At 39.2% G+C, this 26554-nt stretch overlaps 1 protein-coding gene across 1 annotated transcript in view; it reads right to left on the bottom strand.

Moving 5' to 3' along the window:
• Positions 1–26554, bottom strand: part of csmd3b (CUB and Sushi multiple domains 3b) — a 236710-nt gene that overhangs the window by 201805 nt on the left and 8351 nt on the right. Inside the window, exon 3 of the mRNA XM_038725460.1 lies at positions 7841–8038. Within this exon, the coding sequence (XP_038581388.1) occupies positions 7841–8038 (198 nt within the window). The remainder of the gene's footprint in view (positions 1–7840; positions 8039–26554) is intronic.

The following is a 26554-nucleotide window of genomic DNA, read 5'->3' as shown; positions in this document are numbered from 1 at the left end:
AAAAGGCCACCTTCCTAATAATGCCAATTTAAAAGAGCTGAAAAGTTCCACAGGTTTGGCTCCTGAAAATGTGGGAATTAATGTCTCAGAGAAGAACAAAAAGATTTCTACATACCACATCTGTTTTTCTTCTAATTTGTGCTCTGTGACCTGAATATGATGTGTATACAGTAAAATAAATTTCTGTTCTGGTGCTAAATGACTCATTAACCATTACAAATGTTTTCGTTGTTACTTTAGACATGTTACTTTCCATGTATGTGGCAAAAAAGCAGTATTTTGACAACTGTTTGACAGCTGTTTACTTGGTCATTATTTCATCATTTTTTATGATCTACACCTACATACAGACATTCAAACACAAGTATGCATATATGTGTGCTTCTCCATCGCAACAGAAATCATTTGGCTTTCTAATAAGTATATAGACTGTATCCATAATAACTATTACAAGATTCTTACGAAATTTTTTCTTTCTTCCTTTCTCTCTTTCTATATTTATTTTGCCCTTTGTGAAGCTTGAATGAACAGATACAAATAAATGAGCATAAAATGATTTTTATTTCTTTTTTACTGTCAGACTTCTGCGTTTTAAGTGTGTCTGGAAATGTCAGACTATACATGGCTTAATACTATGAATCCTGCTGAAAACAGACAACACATTGACATTCTTCTTATTAGTGATGCGCAGCTCACAAGGGAGCTTTTATAATAAACTTACTTATATGGCAGTTACTTTTGAGACAATGCTGGTTAAGTACTAAGTAAATATCAGGCCACATAGGCAACGTATTTTTTTAAACAAGTTTTCAGAGTTCCCCAGTAGTAAAGCCCCATAAGCTACATCCTCCCAAGTAATTCACAGAGCTATAACTAAAGAGGCTTTGATGCTGTATGTGAGGAGAATTTTAGCCTCGCTTTATTCCTGCAAATATGACGACTTGAGTGATTTCGAGCCTGTTTTATTCAGCACAAACAGCCAATGCAGCAAAAGTATACACATTAGCCTGTAGCTAGCTGACAACGCATACCCAACTCTGTGTGTGTGCCTGTGTGTGTGTGTGACAGTATAGAGTCAGACTGAAATTTACTAGAAACTCAAGCAGTTTATCTATTTTTTTCTGTTGATTCTGTTGTATTTCCTCTAGCAGTGTTGTAGTACTCGAGAATGGTCTTTATCTCAAGACCACTTTTTGATGGTCTTGGTCTCGTCTTGGACTCAACCGCATTTGTTCTTGGTCTTGTCTCAGACATTGAGGACTCTGGATTTTATTTCAAGACCAGTCAAGACCATAACTTTGGCATTATCAATAAATTGCTTTTGCATCGTCTGATTTAATTGTTAACATCTATTGCTTTAAATGGGACCAGTAACCGTAATTAAAAATTAAAGACTGTCACCCCTCCCGGTGAAGGCGATGCATATGTTGATTTCAGCTCTAAGTGTTTGTACTTGTGTGTTTTAATGGGAATGTGGATCTTTCAGATCAATTTGAGAAGTAACTATGATCTCGTTCCACATTTTACTGTGTGTCTTGACTCGGTCTTGCCCTCCCTCGGTCTTGGTCTTGACTTGGTCTCAGCCCCTAAAAGTCTTGGTCTTGTCTTGGCCTGGATAATCTCTTTGTTTTTAATGAATGAAACTTTTTTAGCGCCTGTGTGTGAAGGGGTTGTAACCTTATATGAAAACAATCTTGCCGGATTTTTCTGTTACCTATTTCTATGGGAAGACTCTGATTTTCTGGGAAATCCATTGGCTGTGACTTCAAGCGTGCACCTGAGCCTCTTGTCTTCTGATTCTGAGCCATACACACAGCAACAACACCACAGCTAGCGAGAAGGAATCAGCTAAAAAAAATCCACAACAACATTACCTCACCAGCTAACGTGACCCATTACTATCCTGTATACCACCGGTATTATGTCAAAGTGTTGATTTTAGCTTGCAGATAATGATGTAATGGTACAAAGCAAATGTGGAGTGATTTGTTTATACTAGCCTATAGTGATGCAAGGTCGGGGTAGCCAGCTAATGTAACATAAGCACGGACCTGTCAGTGTTTTCTTCGTAACGTTCAGTTTAGATTTATTGTCATTTTACCGATACTCGGGTAGACAGCTTCTCCACCTGCACAGGACAACAACACAGTAGAAGATCCATTTACTACAGTAACGTTTCTACTTCTAGCAGTCTAACTGTTCTAAAGTGTGGCAACAATCTCATTTATAATATTCAGTTGAGCTCACTAACCACTTTCGTTATCATCCAATACATTTAGCTGTGCTCCCATTGCTGAGCCTCTGGTGAAAAAAAATGGTGAATGCTTATATATCAGCAAAATGAAGTCAATGTAACTTTATCATGCAACAAGCATGGATTAGTTCAACATTGTGCCTCATAAAGATATTACTGTAACATTGCAGTGGGAGTTTCCAGGCTGTTGTGTGAAGCTGTCTGTCAGTGTTTTGGTCTCTTTGAGTCTGATTCTACTCGCTCGGGAATTTGAGCATGCGTACAAGCACACACCAGGTTGCAATCTAAAAACTGCACAGCTAGTGGCCGCTGAAAACTACATACAAACATACATTTAAATTAAGGCAATTTCTACACACAGATGCACTGTTGCCTCAGTCCATGTCAATTTGCGTTCACTCATATTGTTCCATTGACCTGTACTATTCACATGACATGCCAAGTCTAGAATTAGCTTCATGTAAGGGCACGGGCTGAAAATAATTCTGCCACAGCTTGGCCTTTGTTTGGGACATAGTATGACTGCAGTATTATTACTCATAATAGGAAAAACAGTGTTGCCTGATCAGACTGCAGCAGAATTAGTACAATGAGCTTAACCAATCATGCACACACCACTGTGAACACACAAAAACATGCACCCAAGCAGCAGCAGCCCCAATCTCGTTATGCTGACTACACACAAGCACACACTTACAAACAGCCACACACACACACACACACACACACGCGCGCACACACACACACACACACACACTCATTTCATTTCCTTTTCTCAGCCAGTCTAATTTTGAGTTTTGTCAGAGCACATTATTACTTTTTCAATTCCCACAATAACCCCCTACTTCCTCTCGTTCTAGCTCTTCTCCATCTCTCTACCCCACACTTTTGTTCTCTCGTGTTGCCTCTTTTTCACCTCTCTCTCTTTCTCTCCTCCAAATGATCTTTAACTTGAAGATATTTTACCAAAATCAATTTGTGTTTATAATATGCTCAATCATTCACAGTGTATTAGTGCACCTGCACAGGTCCAATCACAGTCTCTCCTAAATTCCCGCATCTCTCTCTTCCTTGCAGATTATGCACACTACATTCACTGATGCTCTGTCTCAGTTTATCTCTGTCTTGCTCCGTTTCCCTCAGACCTCCCCGCCCCACATACTTTTGCACACTTCCACACATACACATTCACACATGAATATTCATAAGCATATTCTGTATCTGTGAGATCGTGATGAAATTTTCTCAGGGCTAACTATGCTCATACGTTTGTATTTGTGTGAATATGGATGCCTTGAAAGCTGAAGGGTGTTTCTGTCCTGTAAATAATTCTGCACCAACTTAGAAGAAGCACACACACTGACACTTACATAAACGCACCAACACACAGATGCCCTCAGAGGTCTACACGGAATCTCTCCAGAACACTATATTATATACCATATGTGCCTTTTCTAGTGCATTAATGTGGCACAGTATCTCTTCCAATTATATTTTACTCATACTACTATACAACACGGTTTGGGTACAATAATGTTGTGCTGAAATAGCACCCTTCCAATACCAGCCCAATTTCAAATTGTGTTTGTAAGACTGGTTTGATAGTTATATCAAGTGAAGAATTTGAATTTCAATCAGGTTTGCCATCACAGAAAAATACTTACATCTACTGAGAAAACATTCAGTGTACAATAATAAAGCAAGACAAACTGTTTAATACAAAGCACACTATATTACTTTGCAAATTCAAATGGTTCCACCCATACAAACTGCATCCCAAATTATTGTCTCTCTCTAAACCACTAGAATTGTTATCAGGGGACTTGCTTGGCATTATACGATCCTAGTGATCTTCATAGTGTCTTTTTTATGCCCGTTAGGAAACAATCTAATTTGCAATGTGATTGCTCAGTGGCGATAAAGATATTCCAACACAGAAAATAAAAACTCTAAATATATAAAGTGAACGGTAAAAGCAACACCTGTTCAACATAACGTGGTCCAGTAGCATTCAATAAATACTATGAAATATATGTTATGTTTTTAAACTGTATCAAAGGGGTGTTAACTTATCTCTATGGTATTATATCAAACTGTAGTTTTATTGTTATATTGGGTTGCCTTTTATTGTAAGTCCACCTGAAATGCAGGGAAATATAAAGCCATAATACTGATATTTACATCTAAGGGTAAGTTAAACGTTCCAGTCCCATTGAACCATCTGTGGGACAGAAACCAAATAAAGGCAACATTTAGTTTTTACAAAATTGAAGGGGAAGTGTATTGAACCATTATGTTTTTGGTGTGAAGCTCCACTAACTGCAGTGTGCACCTATATTCATTGCTCAATGTCCAAACAAAATGTGGTCTATAGATTTTACTTATAAAGGTGAGAGATGAATGTGAATATAGAGTTGAAAGTAGCAGCATTTCATTCATTTTTGAGTGAGTATATTCTATTCTTAGGTGCTTATGTAAACATTTAAATATTACACACACACACACACACACACACACATAAACACACAGATATAGAGAGAGAGAGGTAGAGGGAGAGGGAGAGAGACATTTCTGGTGATATTTCTAAAAGTACTGCATTTCAAGTCATTTGATTGCATTGCTGAATAATTGATAGAAAGCTATTACAGCTGGTATGAATGCCTCTAGGTGTCACCACACACACAACAAAGCAGAAACACTCAAGTATACTCCTATGTGTACGTACGTGACTGTTTTGTGCAGGTATATGTTTTTCGCATGATAGTGTGCATGGAGGAAAGTGTGAATTGTGTGTGTATGTGTGTGTTTCTGAGTTGGTGTGAACGCATTAGTAGCTCAGCTCCTCATAGCCTTACTGACAGAGTGACAGAGACATTGCTAATCCAGCACAGACAAGATGCCATTTTCCCCTCTTCCCTCACTCTTCCCCCTCCCCTTCTAAGTTCCCCAGACCCAAATTACAGTTCACTGCACAGAGAGATTTCTTGTGCAGCAATTCGACACATTGTTGCATTTGCAGAATGGTTTTGGTTGGCACTGTTGTGCACGAAAAGGCAGGGCTAATTGGGAAAAATGCCCAAGTATTATACACACTTCAAGGGTGAATTTCAAAATAAGTGCCCACAGATTCACAGTGGAGTGAATTTACATATCCATTTTGGATATATGTTATCTCTCTGTTGGAAATCCAAACTTTATTTATTTGGCAGTGTGTGTTGACAACAAAATGATGTTTCCTGTACACTGGAAAATCTATTAGACTTGTAAGTGAAGAAATTTCCGTAGTCACCAGAGATGCATTTAGTTCTTCTGAGTGGGGAAATCCTTTGCAATTAACAACAGAGGTGTGACTATGTGAAACCACAGAGGTTAAGATGATCAAACACCAGCCCTGTCCTTATGATAATAGCTCTTTTCCATGTTATGACAGTACTGCATATGGCAACGATGTGAATTAAGTTTATTGAGATTGCTCCTTATGTCATTGTGAATGGCTTTCTTAATAACGGACTTCCCCGATACAGGGGACGTAATCGATTTTTGCTGTTCTAGCTGTTTTCCATCCAAAAACAGCGGCCCTTTGTGTCAACAGAGACCGTCTGGCGGGCTGCCATCTTGGTGAGGTTGGCTTCATTGGTAAGTTTCGTTTCTGTCATCAGATTGAAGTAGAGAAGAAGAGTTTGCTTTGGCGGAGGCGGTCTTTATCGGCCTCTGCTGGCGATCTGTTTGAGCTACACAGACACGCAGGATATCAATTGATTCGTCTCTTCAATACGAAGAATACTTGCAGCCCTGTAGGATGTTCTGTTCTCAAGCTGTCGCCTGTAAAGCATGGGAGTGCTTTTGGTCATATATATAGACTGTTTTTATCAATATTTCAATGTTTTGGAAGCTTTATGTTATTTGGAACGTGGTTGTATGGAGAGAAATAATGTTTTGAAGATAACTCCCAATAAAAGTGAACATATAAACAGTAAATATGGCCAAAAACATGGACATTCGCCTGGTATATTTTTGAAAGATTGTATAATAACTGTTGTATATCAGTTTCTTTTCATCAAATTTACAGTTACAGTTGTATTCTAGGTGTACTATAAGATATTCAGGTGCATTATAATCTACCTTATGATGGGTTTTTTAAGCAGGTGAGGATGAAAATATAATTTTTTTCTGTATTTCATCTCCATGTAGTCTGTAATGATAAAATAAATATCTTAATGTACAATGGATTTATATTCCTTAGCTTCTGACCTTTCAAAGTAGACCAGAATTATGCATCTAGGCCTAATGGTTGAGGAAATATTACTGATTTATTTTGGGTTTGTTATTTTAGGCTTTTTTCCTGGAAATAGGTGCCAGGGTGTATCTTTATCCTCTATAAAAATAACAAGCAAATAATCATCCTTGGAGATGTTCTTTAACACAGATAGTGGTAGTATGATGAACCAGGTGTGCCAACAAATCTTGATTGTGACAGTTAGGATAACCACAGGTATCTGTTGCTCTGATTTTGTTCGGGACAAAGTATGACTGCAGTCTTTCAAAGTCCAGATTCCACATTTGGATTTGGATGGATGGTATAAATAAAAAGATAGAAGGCCTATGTGGGTAAGTTTTGATATTGGATATACCACTTGATATTGTACAAGAATGAGCTGAGCCCTGTCTATAGAAAACATCGATTACTATGTAATGTTCAACTAAGATCTAGTAAGGAGTAACTGGCCTTGCGTTTTGCTCTTCTGGATGACTGAATCAGTGTTGCTGATCAGGTCCAAAAAAATAAAAAATGGATAATGTAATCATTATCTATGTGTATAAGGTATTGGCTCAGATAATCAATTTAACAAGATGCTTTATATATATATATATATATATATTTAAAAGATGCTGTTCCTGCTGTAAAAACTTATTTTTAAAGAAAATGTGCTTGTGAACAGTACACGGACACATAGTCATAAGTCAGTTTGCCTCCACCTACACTATAATGGGGGATGTATATAGGCACAAACCCAAAAAAGTGAAACACAGATTATTCCTTAGCATACATACTGTAGTGTGGCATAGCATACAACCCTTTGTACACAGACCATCGACACCTACCCCAGAATCCGAAAATAGACAATAGCATACAGTACACTGCGCATATTTGCCTCTCTCCCACACACACCTTTGATTATAGAGTAAAGCATAAAAAGACATACGCACACACTCTTTAAGCACACATTATACACACAAGCATTCTTGGATTGCCTGCCTCTTGCGCTTTCACACACACACACACACACACACACACACACACACACACACACACAAATGCAAACCCAATCTGTCTGTCGTTCTGTCTCTCTCACGGACACACATAACATATAAATTATATGAAGAGTTTTTCTTCCAAAATTAAATTTTTGCATTATATAGAGGTCAATATTTCGATTATATAGAAGAGCCAAGTGTTAATGAACAGTACTGTAATTTCAGTTTTCATCATTTGTTTTAATTTTGAGACATAGGATGGATTTTCACTTTAGAATAAAACTCTTCATACAGTCGTGCACATTCACATACAGGCTTAGTTGTCCATACCTCGACAGATCGGAGCAGGGAAGTCCCAAACGGCTGTGTTTCCAGCATTGGTAATGCAGGTGAGTGTGGCATGGCCGTCTAAGACATAACCAGGAACACAGCTGTACCGCACACGGTCTCCCACAGCAAAACGGCCGCCACCACTTAGCACTGCTTTGGGTGGGATACCAGGGTTTCCACATGATGTACTATGAAGTTCTGCAGAGGAAGAGAAAGAAAAAGAGAAAGGGAGAAGGATTAAGGCTTTTTCAATTTCTTTTTCGAATTAATTGTACTAAAATGTTTAACTATGCATTTCTCCTAACTCAACTGCCACTCAACCAAATAATATACCCCTCTCTTGCTCAGTGATGTGTCCAATCCAGAGACTGCTCTGGAGCCCTTAACAGACCCAGTGCGCACACACTGAGTCTACCTTTAAAAACACAGTTTCATAAGAAAGACACTTGCATTGGGATGATGCAGTTTAAATACACCTTGGCAAGCATGATGGCTATAGTAAAAGGATATTCCACTGCACTCCTAGTCAAAGCAGACTAAACTCAGCTGGTGAGACAGGGAGGGAGACAATATCAAAGTGTTTTATAGTTACTCACATTATTCCCTCTAGATACATTTACACTTCTGTGCCTAAGATATATGCACAAGTGTGCATAGAAACATCTACACACACAAACACACACAGGAGAGAGTAGGAGAAAGACAGGGAGAGAAGGGGTATTACAAACCATAAACCAGGAAGTAGATGGGAGAACAGGGACCAACTCCAGTCTTATTGTTTGAACTTGATTGATACAACCATGAAACTGTTCAGACATATAGGGGTTTAGGGAGGGGGAGAGGTAGACAGACAGATTGGGTGAGGGGGAGGCAAGAGCAGAGACAGACAGAAAGAGGGGGAGGTGGGGAAAAAAAACGAGAGACAGAGGATGCCAAACGTGATAAACAGAGCTATGAAACTACTCAGACAGAGGAGGGAGAGGGGGAAGAATGGAGAATGTTAAAAGGGAAGGGGAAAGGAGGGAAAGGAAGAAATCAACGGCGCTAGTGTAAAAGATTATGCTCAGTATGCTCCCAAATGGGGGGCGGAGACAGAGCTGCACTTTTTCTTAAAATGTCACCAGTAACTCTGAAAACCTTACAGTGCTTCACTCCTCAAACTTCAGAAATATGTGCTATAATCTTTGAATGAAAAGCTAGAGTACAGCTGCAGGGGAATCATTTCCATACTAACGGCAGAAACATTGCCAGAGTAGAGAAGAGTTGATGTCATTAAATTAACCGACTGAGTAATTCCTATATTAGTTGGCTGATTGATTAATTTATACAATGCCTTTTTTGTCATACCTTTTCAATTACACCCTCCTCCCTCTCTGCATCCTCTGTGTCTATGTACATCCCTTGTAGCCACAATGCTGGTGACTACTCTCTAAGGATTATGTGGACATCTTGCATTGCTCACATTCTAACACAATCTTTCAGGTTCCTTTCAATGAAAATTGCCTCCTTTTTATTATTAGCATCCATCTTGAATGTGATGGGGTCTACGAGACCAAAGCTTGTGGATCATTTAAAAATAGATTTAACTAGAACAAAAATAACTTAATAACAGAAATATCTTTGTCTCTAAATGAGTTTCCATTTCAGAATTAGCAAAAACACCCAAGCATGCCCCCATGTTCTGTAATTAGTAGATATAAAGTTTCTGTTTAAGGTTTTCTTTAGAGGAAATATTTTATCCTGGTGGTCAGAGAGCATGGACATTATAGACAACCAACCGCCTTATCTTCACACAGACACAAAGTTACAGAGAAACACACACTCAGAAGACACACGTGCGCGCGCGCACACACACACACACACACACACACACACACACGCGCACACACACACACACTCTCAGGGTCATCCATCACTGTGGCGACCCCCTGTGCTGTATTGTGATTGGATGTCAGGTTGGCCTAGTGTTGCAACCTGTTGGCCTATCGATTTTGCCAGTCAGTGTGGCCCCACTCAGTGTCAGGATGTTTGTTGTTCAGTGTCCTATCAGACACACATTTACTCTCACCAAAACACACACACACACACACACACACACACACAGACAGGCATACACATACAGTACATTGCCGGTTTGTTGGTAGCTCAGGGTGCTATCGGAAACGCACACACTCAAGCTTTCTCTTCTTGGACACTTGGTTTTTAATCGGTGCCTGCATCAAATTTCCATTCTACCTATCTTTTTCATAAAGTGTTTCCTGTTTCCTCTCGTTTTCTAAATCTGTCTCATCTTCTTTTTATCTTTCACTCCTATGTCCCCTGTTTTTTAAAAAACTCTTCCTGTCACATTCCACCCATCCCCTCCTCTACTGTTCCCCTGCTCCCTCCTCCTCAACTAAAAACTTTGATGACATGCCAGCTCCTTGCCTCTGCCTCTCTCTCTCTCCTGTTCTAACCATACCATTATATCACCCCTTCTGTCCATCCCTTCATTCCTTCTTTCTTTCTCTCCCTGGTTTATTGTGAACATCACATAGTTTCATTACACTAGTTTATTCAGTAGCCAGCAGCTATACCACTCTCCTTTTCATGGTTTATTGCTGCCTGCCCTCTCTTATTTATTCTCTCTTACCCTCACTTCTTCCTCCTCTCTATTCTCTTTTTTTTTATCTATCTATCTCTGCCTCTCTTTCCCTATCTCTGTCTCTCCCCAGTTTACCATAACCATGATTTCAGTCTCAGCTGCTTCATTACAAGCTGCTGCTTTTATAGGCCATCTGTAGAACTATCTGCATTTGTCTCACACACACACACACACACACACACACACACACACATACAGGGACACACCAAGGCCTGCATGTAGAGCAGACACCAGCGTAAAGCTGCTCTTTCTACCACACATGCATGTAACCATTTACCCGTCTTTTATTTCTCTCTAGATAAGCAATTACAGCTGAGTCCAGGTACAGGGAGCACGAGATGGAAGGACTGAGTAGTGGGTAAAAAGCATGAGAAAAGTGCTAGGGGAAAAAAAACAGAGAATGCTGCCATGCTTTCATAGTTTTTAGTGAGACAGATGACACTGCAGACTAGGGAATTGGATAGGGGGAGTGAAGGACAGCAAAGACAGAGAGAGAGGCAGAGAGGGAGAGAAAAGGGAAAAGAGAGGAAGAGCTGGAGAGGGATGATTCAATGTGTTTGGAGGTTTTACACCTCTGTCAGCAGTAACTTCTATAAAAGATGAACAAAGTTTTACACCGGAACATAATAGATGCCGAAACGCTTGAAAATAAACCATAGAATCTGTTACAAGAAGCCATGTACATGGATTTCCATTAACTACATCTGAAAAATGAGTTTCAGAATTTTTTTTCATGACATTTCCCATAATAGACGTAAGGTTTATAAGGACTGTAACAGAACAGACGAATGAGTCCTGAGGTCTGTAACAAACAGATATGTGTTCTGGGGCACTCTATCTATAAAAGAAAAAATTCACTGGCTGTCAACTTCAAAGCCAGTTGCCTGTCAACTTGATTTATTCAACACTTTTTATGGACTTGTAAAGAACTTGTGTCATAAAACATTTTTGTCTGTTAATTAAATGTTAAAGCATATATAAAATAATTTTTGGTTTCAGGTGGCCTCTCCCCCTCTGATAATGCCTCAAGCAAAAACACAGCTTCAGTTTAGCTTTAGACATTAGTCTGTTTATAATACCATTAACAGATCCCATCATTACCATGTATCAACGTGTATACTTAACTGTGAGTTTACGGTTATTCAGCTTCGCAAAAATATATATATATATATATATACTCCACTGTTATTGGGAGGGCATTATAAAAACACAAGTGAAATGCTTTAAAGAACAGGTCCACTGCAGCTGTGGTATCTAAGATGCAGTAGATTGTTTATTCCTGCATACAGTTTTACTCAGTATAGCATTGCTTCAATCAATGTTAAATTAACTTTTTCAGCACAGCAAGCAGGAATATTTACATGTGACTAGAATCCTCACTACTTTTCAGCCTTTTTACATTTTACGCATTTTAGGAACTTTCAGCTTACTGTGAACAAGAAGTTCAGCTGAGGTTTAAGGGCATATAATGCAGTTTTGGGAACACCGGAGTGTTATGGTTGAAAAAAAAAAAAAAAGCTATAATACATCCATATATTTGTAATATTGACAGTGGAAATGTTTTTTTTCCTCAAACAATCCCTCCATTGTTCAAAAGTTGCTGCAGAGCTGTCAAGCAACTGTCATTCATACTAGGATTCAGGCAACATGCTCAAATTCGAACTATGACAGCTTAACAATCGCGAATAGGATAATATGGAATTATTCTACCTGGCTGTGTGCTTTTTATTATAAAAAGATTAATGATGAGATATCTGCCATTTGTATATTGTGACAATTTTCCCTCCCAAAGTTTTAACAGCATAAAATGTAAAAAGCCACCGAAAAGCCCATTATTAAGGATCATGCTGACAGGACGGAAGGAATGCAACGTTTCTGTTTTACAATCTATTTTAAACTGCAACATGCCTCTTTCTAATAATAGTTTCAAGAGATAGAAAGGGTCTAACCAAAGTGGTCACTGAGAGTAGTTTTGGGGAGAGCGCACATTCCCTCCATTGTTGATGAAAACACTGGCTCTTCATGGCTTTGAAACAGACCAATACACAGCAAAATTGCAGGCAGGATATGCAATAATGCAAGCGGTACAACAAGCACCCACAGTTCTGGCCTTCTTTAACCGTCACCACCCACAGTCCAACAAAAGGAACAGCAGGGAATAAGACTGCGGACTCAATTTTAGACATCAAATTCGATTTGAGTCTTAAGTTGAATCCCTGTGGCGAAGCGCAGCAGAAGCACCAGCAACATAACTACTCATTTAACACAATTTTTTTCATTCATGGCGTGGTCTAAAGAAGCAACTTTAAATTAATAATAACTAAAGCATTGCTTACACAGGCCCAAAAAGATCTAAACGTTGAGGGTCGATTCAGCTCAAGGAGAATGGTCCACATGACAGAAGCACAACATTATCTGATTCTTAAAAAGTAAAAAAGAGGTCTCTTACTTGATCTAAAGAACATACTTAATCATGAATGACTGGTTTGACCTTTGTTAGAGGAATGTGCCAGAGAACTGGTGTAAGTAAAAGTTCTTCTCAATAATGGAAATGCCTAATTTAGACTCAAAGTGCCTAAAAACAGCACACCTATGCAGTATTTGTGTAAAGATAATGGCCATATTCCACCAAATTATAGCTGGGAAAGCATTTAGGGTAGTTCATACTTCCATTTGTGGATCAATCATCCACTTGTATTTGTAATTACATGCCTGCTTAACAAGGAAAGTTCCAAAATGCTCCACCATAACTCTATGTTTTGATAAAACTGATAACTTGATGTCGACACAATTAGTCTGCTTTAATCATGTTGCCAAAAACATTGGTTGCGTAATTGGCTCCTAAGGGACTGAGCCAGAACCATAAAGTGGTCATAATTTGGACAGGAGGTGTAGAAATAAAAGGTAAAATCCAAAAAGGTTGTTTTCTCCTGTTCCAATCTTGTTGATGCAGGAACTTAGTATGTCCTGTGTGTAGTCAGGCGAAAGTGAAAGGGTGCAGGGGTCAGGGTGGTGGATGTGTGAGTAGAGCGTGAGACTTTCAAGCCAGAGACCTGAGTTTGTGGTCCGTCTCACACCAATTAATGTTGGCTTTTCTAAATATGAAGGCTGTCTTTGCATGAACATAGCCTACCATTTCAGATGCCGAACTTACCTGAGCTAGTCTTAATCCATACTGTAGTAGTCATTAGCGGATAGGAATAGTAATGGAAATGTTTGCTATGTCAGGCAAAGACGTCATACATTATCAACATCCTGTCAGGGGTTAGGTTTGTTTTGTCTTTTGTGACCCTTTACACAGAGTCAAGGACAGGCATGAACTTCACTAATAAACTACAGACACATTACACTTGCACCTCCCCCTAGAAACTACTTTTGATTGGTAGCTGCTTAGTGATGGTGTAATTATAAGTGATTATCATTAATTATGAAAACATTAATGGAGGGAAAAAGGACTAAGTGGCAGCAGAAGGTGTGTGTATGAGAGTGTGTGTGTGTGTGTGTGTGTGTGTGTGTGTGTGTCAGAGAGAGACAGTGAGATTCTGAGGAAGAGTTAAAGAGGGAAATAGTGAGAGCTCCCAGATAGAGTAACGGCTGTTCAAAGCATTCGATCATCTGGCAGCCGTGAAGATCAGTTAATACACACACAACTACGTTGCTTATGATCGTAGCTTCTAGTGGAGATCAAACATTATGGACCCAGAGCAGCAGACCACTAATGTCTCTCTGGGTTTATTACACGCCACAACACAGACAATCAAACACACACACAAACACACACCAGTCTCCCTGAAGGTAAAAGCTGCCTTAATGGTGCCTTGATGTTCTGTTTGAACAATAATTATCTGTATTCAATACAGCCATGATGCAGCTTCGAGTCCACACTGGTGATCCTCTGACACAGAATCTTCAGAGACAGAACTGGTTTATTTGTCATCTCTGATTTGATCAGATGATTGTCTGACTTTGAAATACCCAGAAAATACTGGTGTTAAAAGTATAGTATGTATGTATGAGTAAATGTATTTGAATAATATTTGTTAAACCTTGTTTGTTTCAAACACTGCTGGTTAGCCTAAAATTGATCCCTGTCTATCTTTTTTTCGGATATTTGTCAGCTCAATGTCAAATATAATATAAAATATAAAAATGCAAATGTGTTATTATTATTATTACTTATTACAACTACATCTATGGATGCACTTTCCAATAAATGCAGTGAAGTTAAGAGTATCGCCCTCCTTCGAAATGTAGTGGAGTTAAGTACTAACCTTCATATGAAAGAAATATACAATTAGATTCAGCCGGGTGAGGGTGCATCGGGCTGGGTCACTCTCCAAGCTGCTGCAGAGCTTTTAATTGATGCTGAATTCCTTGATGTAATAAACTTTTATGATCAAGAACAGTGTCAAGCGTATTTCTTCTCAACACATCATCGCAGCATTATTGTTCGGACACCACAACAATAACCCTGTCCAACACAATTACCTAATATTCATGGATAGAATATCTACCTAGGAATGTTAGTTGAAAAGATGTACTTAGGTTTTTTCCAGCCTTGCAATTTCCCTGTATGTAATTGAATGAGCAGATAATGACGCCAGCTTGACTGCTCACAAAGAAACATGGGGATGTCAATTATAAACCCTTTACCTCCACTTCAGCGGTGTGTGTGCATGCCCTAGCGCCGGCATGTGTTTGTGTGTGTACCAGTCTGTGCATGTCATGGTGAGTGTTTATACAAGACAAGTGAGTGTCTGTTTTGTATGTGTTTGTGTGTCCATGTGGGCAGTGCTCCTTGATGTGCTGATCGATGTTTCTCTGAGGCCTGGTTCAATAAACCATTAGATTCACCCCTAAAGACATCCTGCCAACAGAACTTCATTAGACACACACACACACACACATACATATAAAGAAAAACAAAAATACCACATCTTTTATCGTTTGATCTGACCTGAGAGGGCAAACTCGTTGAACAAATCGGCTCCATCAGACTTGATCAAACAAAATGGTCCAGTGTTTACAGCCACTGAGAAACAGATTTTTATTACACTAACTTACTGTAGACAATGGTCATATTAAAAGGGTTACATTGGGTATTTTAGCAATTACAGTGCTGGTTAACACATTTGGTTGCATTATCCATCTTTGTGTCCAGCACTGTATTTATTTACTTCACAACAGTTTAACAAAGTGTGTTTATTAGAAGTAGAGCTAATAGCAATGTTATCAATGCACAAAGGAAAGCTTATTTATATTCTCAAAAGCCAGTATACTATTGAGTTCTGACACGCCATTAGGCTTTATATCAAATGGCTGCACTAATTTAAGTCAGGGTCCTGATTTTGTTTCCTCTCTCTTGAACTGACCCTTCTCTTCTCTGTCTCACACATCCATATCTCCCTCCATCCTTATCTCTTCTCACAGCCATCCCTCTCCTTACTATTAATTAAAACTGTGTGTGTGTGTGTGTGTGTGTGCGCGCTCAAACACTTGTGTGTGCACATCAGGCTTCAGTATTAATTAAAGGTGTGAATGCTAATTGGTCAGATCAATAACGGGTCGTTAGGCCTCAGGGGCCAACAGCCAATAGGAAATCGTTATGTGTCTGACATCACTGTCACTCTGCTAAAGCTGCACTGCACTGTGACACATACACAGACACACACACCTGCACTTACACACAGAGATTTGTACTTACACTCAAGCTACTGTCATCAGGAAAGAGATCCACATCAAAGGTTGTGAGAGAGACAGAGAGAGGGGAGAGCTGAAGAGGTTACCAAGACACAATTTGTGCAATAGATAGAAACTTACTGTATGCTCCAAATGCTCCTAAGACTAAATCAATATCCATTAAGGAAAGAAAGAGAAAGAGAGAGAAAGCAAAGGAAAGAGAGTCAGAGAGAGAAAGAAAGAGAGTGAGAGAGAGGGAGGGAAAGTTGTCATTGAACAGAACTGTTCAGTTTTGTGCTGATCAATACTAGAGCACTTTTTCTCTACTCTTCTACATACACATATGTTCTGTTCAAATCTCCACATATGTCTGTTAATCCACCGCCTGTCTTTGGTCTAAGGTTACTAACTATAGGCCATTGTCAGTATGATATTCAGTCAGATATCTATGAACCAAACTCCAAACATGACCTCAGCTTTATTTATTTGTTACAGGAGAAAGAAAAAAGAAAAGGACAAAGAGTCAATGGCAGAAGAGAGGAGAAGAGGGTAGTACAAAAGGAATCTTACAAAATGGTGGTTTACTTGATGGAATAATGACATGTTGTTCCGAAGCTAGCAGACTCAGCTCTATTTGCCATTTCAAACCCATCCAAACACTGTCTCCTCTCCATCATAACCCAACTAACCTCCAGTGACACCCTTCCACCAACATAAATTGCTTTTGTATGAAGCTGTTCTCTACGAATAAACTTGAACAACAATGCATTCTCTCTCAGGGCGCAAATACATCTAAAAAAAAGCAAGGACGCACACAGTTCCTAACTTATACACTCTATGTTAGATAATGAGTGGTGGAGACAGTAGTGTAAAAGAGCTGTCATGTTTTTTGCCAGTTTGTTCATCCAATGCATTGATCTGTTGGCAATGACTTACTTGACTTAAGCCTGTTTGCTCCTCTAGGGAGCATAGGCCATTGTCCTCCACATGATTGGGTTTTCATTCATCAAAGTTTCTGTAAATCACACTTTTTCCCAGGATGGGGTAATTAACTCCTCGCCCATCCCCCAACCTAGAGGACTAGGGATAGCTTCGTTGACTTGCTTGTTTGGTTTGGTTAAACCTGCCAGGCATATAAAACCCCATTCTGCATTGCTCTCAGGGGCCCTGGAGTACGCAAGCCTCTCCACTACATCAAGGATTCATACTGGTAAGGCTGCCCTGATATAGAGATCCATGATCCCCAGCCAATAATCCAATAATTCATTGATTTTAGTGACCCTTTGATCTTTCCACGACCAGTATGTACAGTAATGAGCACATTTCCATAAATATACTGATCACATTCACACTCCCCTTTAACATGGACTATTTGTCATTCTGGACCCTACATAAGCTTTCCTCTAACTTTGCACACAAGATGTTTCACCAAGAAACTAACCCTCTCTTTTTTATCTTAATGACCCCGAGACCTTTCCTCCAGCTCTATCCTCCAGACAAACCTAACAGTTCGTAGCTCTACTACTGTTAATGTTGTTGATCGCTCCATCTGACAGTTAGTATTATGGGTGTAATGAACAGCGCTGTCTCAAGGGTTCACTAGCAGGGTTCCTACTGTTGTCACTTTCCTATATCTCTAATACTTTCAGACAGACCGCTGGCTTGTCCTTAAACGAAGTGACACCAAATGAGCAGAAAGCAATGGAGGGCTATACAAGGTTAATGCTGTTAAGTGGTATGAAACATTAACTGGTAGTAACGCATGTACAGATTATTGCCTGTAGAGACAGTCATTATCAGTATGCGTGGGTGTGTCTCCAGTGACTGACAATGTCAACCATAGTCTGGTGTATACTGTGTATATTTAATGAAAGAGAGTTCGTCTTTGAGTGCGTGAGAGTAATCTCTCTGTGCTCACAACATCTGCATGTGTGTTGCTTGGTTGCACAGTCGAGGAGAGCTAGCTAGCTTTTGTGGGTGTTTGTGTGCCAGAATGTGTGTGATTTCTAATAGCTGTGGTTACTGTAGCGTGACTTATTAAATTTAACATTAAGAGACCCCCTGGGAAGCTGACTGACAGATACCGGCACACATACAAACACACAGATAGACACACAATCACATTTAAAGCTACCAAGCTCACCTTAACTGTTAAACTAACCAACCAACACAGAAGCGTAGTCATCCTACATATAAGGGAAGTGATTATAGTGGCTGAAAACCAAATAGAATATAAATTAAGGTTTAGAAATATTTCATTACCGCACTTTCCCATCGACAAAATGAAGCTTAAAGAACAAACTGAAACAAATAGGTCAATACCACATCAACAGGCACCGAACCACACGCAACTGGCTTGTTTTCTCTTTAATGCTCATCCCAATCATGAGTGCTAAGAAAAATTATCATCTCAATTAACAGGTTCTACCTTGCACAAAAATGTCAGCACTGAGGTTCAACAAGGATAAGAATCCAACAACCATATTCCTTTGCTGCTACAGCTGTTTTAGTTGATTGGTTTAAATACCTGGCATGGGCCCTGATCCAAAAGCTGATCAATGGAAGGTTTAACAATGCCTTTCAAAATCTTTCTTGTTAAATTGACATCAAAATGTGCAGTATGGTTGCAGCTTTCACGCTGAAGTACACTAACATACATACATGGCCTCTGTCCTGTTTCAGTTCTTTAAACTCATTTCCATCCCGTCCCTTTTAATCTCTTCTTCTTTCATCTCTCTTCGTCCTCATCTCCTTCTCTGTCTCTCAGTCTTTGTACCTTTAGTGCAGTACAATCTAACATCAACCGCAACTTAACAAGTGTTCCCTTTGCACAAGACATATTTCACTCACAGCACATCATGGCATTGTATTTGTGAGTGTGTTGTTTGTTTATTCATGTGTATTTGGTCACTATGGAATCAATTTTTACAGAAGTTGTTCATCACAGGACAAAACTATATATATATAGTTTCCTCTTCCTATCACTTCCTGCAGGTGTTTCTGGCTCTGGAGCTGTGGAGTCTGGATCTGTGGTTGCGAGTCACCTGCTGCCCCAGTGTCCATGCACGACACCCTCTGCTACAACTATTGTTACTAGTCCTATTGTTATTATTGTTATTATAATCATTAACATCACGATTATTATCATTAACACTACTATAAATATCTGTACCATTTTTCATTTAGTCTATAGCAACATCACCTTTACTGTCTGTAACTATGTGTGTATACTGTGTAGGCTGTCTTCCATCCCTCTCTCTCTGTCTTTCAGGATCTCAGGATTCGATACAGGTGGATGTCAAATATAAAACAAAGATGTCCTGAATCACCTAAATTTTCCAAACTAATTGCAAAATGGCTGGTCTGAAATATGACCCTACCCATATGATCACAATTAACCAATACAGCAATGACATTCAGCTGACAGCAGTCTTAAAGTAACCACTAGGAGGTGCTAGTTGCCCTTAACTTAAATATTTTCCCAAAAGATTTCTATATGGGCTTTGCAGTTGTTTTATAATGAGTTTACTTATTTTCACATTGATATCATAATGAAAATGAACTGTGCACAAAATTACCTTACTAATAATAAAACTTGAAAAATGTTAAAATACTGTTGTACAGTGACATACATTAAAAGGCCATAAGGGGTGGACTGGTAATCTGACACACCGGGCAAATGCCCTGTGGGTTTACGCACCTTTGAGGGTGGTGTAATGTCAATTATTTATTTATTTAACTTTTTTATTTTTTATTTTTAAATGGGCCAACGACCGGCCCACAAAGCACGAACATTTCGGAATCTGCTGGTGATCACTCACTGTCAGACTTGACATTGTTTTTGTAGCTTGCATAGTTTCCTAATGCAGTCTTAACGTTAGCTGACTGTCCTAATGGCTGAAGAGAGGTTATTTTGTCAGCATCGCTGTTAGAACAATGTGCTATGCTTAAGTATTTTAAACTGTTGCAAGCTTGTCTTAAAATGGAGAAGGAGAAGCGTATAACATTTTTGGTGAACTTAAACACTCTCAGTGAACTATAAAACAGGAACTGGTGCACAGACAGAGCTAGGAAATGTCTACGGGTGAGACATGGTATAATGTAGATAACAGTTCCTGTCTGTATCCAAGTAACACAAAGATTCAGCTACTTTATAATGACATGGAAAACAATGGGTGTAACAAACTATTTAAAAGCAGACTGTCGAGCCTTTCTCGTCAGTCAATTCTGTACTCACTGTAGTACATGTATTGACGCCTTGCTGCAAGTAAAACCTTCATTGAAAATGACTCCATTGACTCGGTCATTCTTTGAAAAGGATTTTTCAAACAATCGCGTAGGCGTAATCCCACGCTACTGTGAAAATGACTTGTAGGCTACTTGTAGTTGAGTTGTTTAGGCCACCTCTGATCACCATGGAGTCAGTAAATGAGTGCGAATGAGTACACTGATTCACTTGTACTAGTACACTTATCCGTGGCACATACCACTCAGCTGGTTTGGGGGAATATTACAGTAGGTACACATGTTATGTGGAAGATGGTGTATTGGTGAGGGGTGTACGACCAATTTCTTGGGGGCAACGACAAATTCTCACAGTCGAAGCTTCGCAGCGAAACAAGGATCATGCCATTTTTGGCTATATGGGGGTGCTCAACGTCTGATTTTACATAGAACTACCAGTTTTCTCCCAATAAGTTAATATACAGCTTATTACAATATAATTTCAACATTGAATGCTGTAAATAAACATGTAAAAATAATAAAACTTTCAATAAATGTTTTTAAAGTGTGTAAATAAATCCAAAATTGTAACCCTAACCCTGGGTCGTCAGTGTGCTTGTGTAGGCGTAGCGTGTATGTGTGTATTGTGCAGAAGAGGAACACTTGCTGAAGAGACCGAGCCCTAGCTTCACTGGTGCCATTTTGTCCGCACCTCGCGGGACTTTCAGATAATTTATCACCGTTCATGAACCACACAAAAAATATATTTTAACATTTTTTAATTGGAGGCTACTTGAGATAGACCCGCGAAGAACAGTGACATGCAGCATGGAATGCACGCAAAACTCTGCACAAGACCGGTGAATGACAGGCGAGAGAGAGAGAGAGAGAGAGAGAAGGGTCTTGTAAGTGAACAGAGACTGCAACTCTGCAGCGTCTCAAGATTAAAGCAGAGCTACCGTGTGTAACCCCCAACCCCGGCTCGCAATCGGCGCGCACAAAAACACGCATAATTCCACTATAGGCAGGACTTGACGATTCTGATTCGACTATGTAAATCCTTAGTCGGGACAGCCCTAGAAATCATAAGACAGGTTCTGATGTTGAATACTATGGGAAAGGCCTCATGTTATGATGTAATATGTAAGCAAGTACTGTTAAATGAGTGAAAATAGCTCTGTTAGCAACACATGTTTTTTTAATTTTAAGGTCAACGGGCTGGCTATTATACCATATGTTAACATATTTATTTTCTAAGGCTCAAACTGCTGAGTGTATCAAATGCTTTGCCATCAATTTTAGAGGGAAAAAAACTTAATCCAATGAATTAGTTGTCCTTGAACAAAGCTAGTAGTGCTGTTTTACTGCACTTTCCACTGTTATACTGCTATTCTCTAAATGTAGATACTAAATGTAGTGGGAAAGTGAAATAACAAAATCTGCTGATAGAAAGCAGAGTACAAGGGCTAAAAAATACAGCGCTGATAGTCATTTTAACCATTAATTAGACAATTAAATATTGAGAGAAAAACCCCATGGAATACCCCTAAATAATAAAAACTGCTGATGAGAAGCAGCTCAAGGAGGTTAGAGATTATTCTGCCGATGTTCCTTATCACATTTTATGGTATGGTGTTAAATTTGGTGAAAATCTTCTTTGATTGGCTGACAGTGTTGAGGGATTCGTTTTGTCGAGTGCTGTCTGACTCACAGCAACAGAAACTGCCATGTCAGCATGACCCTGCTCATTTTCTGGTTATGCTAATCAGGTGACATTCCTTCCTGCTTGGCAGGAGGAGCTGATTGGATGGGCCGAGGTGGTGACCCTGAAGGAAGGCCGTTTGATTGGTTGGCTGATATAAAGCTGAATAATGGACTGACATTGGCCAGGAGGCTGTATTATTATCAACACACACTCACATACACACAAACACGTGCACTACTGCAGCACATAAGCACGCTTCTACACACACTGATATTAACTTTGTAGCAGGATAGCCTATATTTTAGTCAGGTGGGCAGCAGTTGTCTGACAGACCTGAATATCAGATCAATATATCATTTCATGTAATTTCTATCCTGTCCCACCACAGAGGGGTTTAGTAGCTATTCGCTATAATTCCATCATAAAAGTATTTAACGTCATTCAGATATGAGGTCAATATATCATTTGCTGGACTTCTTTTAGTGTCAAACTCCAATCTTGCCAATCCAGGGAGTGAAAGACTTTATTCTACACTTTACTCTGATTAGATTATCCAGGTATCAGACTAATGACTATTTTTTGGACAATCTTTGATTTTAGACACCCATCCTTTCCAGGCACTAAAACATTTGGCAGCTTCTTAATATAAATCCATCATCAAATTAGTTAGCTTTATCCAGGTTTCACATTAATTTGTCATTTGCTGGACTTCTGTGATGTGAGCCACCTAGAGTATCCTGCCTAGCCAGATACTAAGACGTTTGGCAGCCATTTAATGTAATTACATTATCCAGACATCAAATTGATACATTGTGTGGACTGTCGTTGAGGACCTGACACTGAGAAAGCTTGGCAGCTTTTTTGTACTATACCATTATAAAATTATACACAATGACCCAGATAATGAGCTAATGCCACATGCTTTTGACAATGCCGGGTAACCGTGTGGAGTTTTTGTTGCTATAAGTATTAGAAGGTTGTTATAATGCTGGAGTAATTACTTTACTTGCTTTAGTGTCACTTACCTATCCAGACAATAAAACATCTGGTATGTAATCTGTCATTAACAAATAAATAATTCAGAGTAAGATTAGGCTAAATCCATGTATTTGATGTTCCCTATACTTGTGATAAAATTTGGAGTTGTTTTTGCGGGGCTTTGTTATTTTCATTAGATTGGGAGAAAACAACAACAATAATATAAAGTAAAATATTTAAGACTGAAAGGCCACAATGAGATAGATGAATGTGTCACAGTCCTGTCAGCAGGCTTGTGGCTTGTTAGATAATTTGTATAATTTGTGTCTCCAGTGGGTTGCAAATGTTGCATGATGCTATGACTACAGACAAGAACATCCACAATCTCTGATTTATAGGTATAGGAGGAACTGGTGGTTGCTGACTTTTGTATAATTCATGATTATTCATTGTACTTTGATGCTTTTGGGACATGGTCCGTGTCCCGCCAATGGCAATAAAGCACACTCAAAAGTGGAAGATAGGTAGACGGAGACATGAATTCAAAAACACTCATATTTACCTTAAGAATTCTGTATCACACAATCTGCTCTTCACATCTGCTGTGTGTTTGTGTGTGTCTGTTTTGATTGATGTCCCTGTGTTGAAGCTGACCTTGCAGCAGTTGGAGCAGTGAGGAGCTGCATTCCCACTGTAGATAAGAAACACACACACATTCACTCACTCACTCACTCACTCACTCACTCACATAGAGCACATTATATTGTTATAGAGAGTGCCTTTACTCTTCTTCTGTCCTTCACTATTCCTTATTGTCTTTTGCTGCATCAGTATACAGGTGCTTTTCTAGTTTTATCTTCTCTTCTTTTTTCTCTTAAACCGCTTTCATATAGAGATCCCGCAATAAACGCGGAAAAGGATATCGGCCAATATGCCACATTCGCCTTATTCATACTAAATAAAAGTTTGCAGCATAATCCCGCAACCATGTGTGCTTTCCGGAACCAGCGGCATGACAGAAAAAGACAGTTATGTGTAATGCAACACCGGCACGCCGGCTGTGGCTTTTCACAGACATCGTTCCTTATCTGTTACTACCAATGTTCCCAGCTCAGAGGCGGATCAAATCTGAACCTCATATCCGGCTCCGTACCTTTCATACTGCACAGTCAGCCGGCATATTGGCTCAATACTCCCGGAAAATAACGTAGTGGGAAAGCAGCTTTAAAGTTCTCTTCCCTTCCTTCTTTTAATTTCTCTTTCTCTTCTCCTGCTTTTTATTACTTCTTATATTCAGTGTGCTCCTATTCCATCTTAGTCCTTTCCTCCCTCACAAATCTCACATACTTCACATTTGCCTGCTATATACACATGGGGATACATAAGAAACAGGCATATACATTATGTACAGACACAGGCGCACAGACACACACCTATATATACACGACTCTCCAAGACTGTAAAACCACTTCTCTCCAGGGAGAGGGAGAACTGACATTTGATCTTAGTTAAAATGTATGAAATGGGCCATAGTTGTGTATATGTGTAGGCACACACATATGTTTTTTGGGTGCTGGATGTATTGTGGGTGCTAAATATGTGTGTTGAGACGTCAATACAACCTGAGGGGGAAAAGGGGACAGAGAGAAGTATATACAGATACAGCGGAGGAGGAAAAAGAAACAGATAAAAACTGAATATATGTGAACTGAATATTTTACCTTGTTGTCTCTGCTAATATTGTGCTGTCATGTTAATTGTTGACTGCTGGTGTCTCATAAGAGCCGTTTTTCTTGCCTCTCCATTATGTAGCGCAGGCTCTGTTTGCATCTGCATATTTTCATGCTTTTATTCTTAACATTTGTGCTTTTAACTATTGCCTACCCGGGGACTACAGATTAAAATGACCTTTTTTGTCTAACTCTAGCAAATTTTCAGAAATGTTATTAATATGCACCCTCCCTGTCAAAATAAAAATAAAGTAAGTAACTAGAAGACTATTTCCTCCCCTGACCAATCAGTGTAATTCTAAATGGTTGAAGCACTACAGTAAGATCTGTAATTCCTTCTACATTCAATACATTCAGTGGTCTTACAAAAATTGTGTGAATGAATTCATGTAAGATTAACAACAAAGATCAGACAATGTTACGTAAACCTGAAAACAAAAAAAACAAAACAGGTGTTGCCTGCTCTTTGCTGATGATACTGTCTTGTTATATGCCAGTCTTTTCATTCTTCCAGAGAAAGTTAAAATATATTTTTGGAAGCAAAATAAATAAAGATATGGTCTCGGCGTTTATTTTAAAATAAAGCGCTTTATATAAACTTAAAGTCTATTAATATTCATGCAAAAAGGAAGCATCATAATACAAGACTACGCAAATGGAAAGGATTATACTCCCATCCCAAACTGGGCCAGATAGACTTAAAACTTCCCCTCCTGCTATGTTCTTATAAAATCCCACAATGCAATGACAAAACAAACCCCAAAAAAGCAATGTTTTGTGCTTTTACATCATCTGTACATCTAGAAATGTAGTCATTTATATATAACTATATATTATTACCTTCAAGATCCTTCACTATTAGGGTCACCTTCTCTTTCCCATGATTGCAATACTGACCTGGATTCAGTTGTTGAATTGAGGGAGGGAGAGAAAGACTTAATGATAGAAAGTGAGAAAGAAGACAGACAGACAGATGGAGGGATGATAAATAGAGGAGTGGATATCGTCAGTCCCCTCAGGCCTCTTTGATAATGATCAGAGGAGCCACAGTCAGAGCCTCAATCACATATGCATGCATGCACGCACACACACACACACACACACACACACACACACAAATACCGATCACACTGTGCGTGTGATGTATGCCCTCAGATGTAAGTAGAAACACACAAACACAAACTTGACTTTTACACTCAGATCATGTTCAAGTCGAAGAGACTAGAGTCAAAATCAATCAATCAAGTGCTGATAAGAGATCAGAGACCCAGAGAAAACAAATGCTGGAAAGCCCCTTTAATGGCTGCCTCTAGATATGGATGCAAACGCATTTTTGACTGAGCTTTAGCCCCATGACACGCTACTGTTCAGTTTTCACCGTAACTTTTCCAATCAGCTGCACAATCATTCAAATTTCACATTTCATAAAGTGCTTCCTCTGAGGAGTCGGTTTCAGTGGCTATGCATGCAGTAGTCTGATCATACTCATTTATGTGAGGACTGAACGTTGCTGGCTTGTGTTTACTGCTGTGAGAGGCAAATAGTTATCGAGCCTGAAATATAATTGATGCAGGAGATGAAAAATTTAGGAAAGCTTTCTCAATGAAAGATGTTTATGCTCACTGAACTCTTCTGATGCTTCTGCGTCCAACTGGGTTTAATTTTGTCAACAGATCACCAGATTGGCCATTGACCACATGTTTTATGGAGCCAGAGGGGAGTGATGACCTTACAGGCAAATGGCCAAATTTGCC

The sequence above is a fragment of the Micropterus salmoides genome, unplaced genomic scaffold (assembly GCF_014851395.1).
Source record: "Micropterus salmoides isolate LMB-PRFRI ecotype aquatic unplaced genomic scaffold, ASM1485139v1 Ms_hic_scaffold_17, whole genome shotgun sequence".
NCBI lineage: Eukaryota > Metazoa > Chordata > Actinopteri > Centrarchiformes > Centrarchidae > Micropterus > Micropterus salmoides.
Note: the sequence above shows the minus strand (reverse complement) of the source record. Positions and strands in the feature narration are given on the sequence as shown.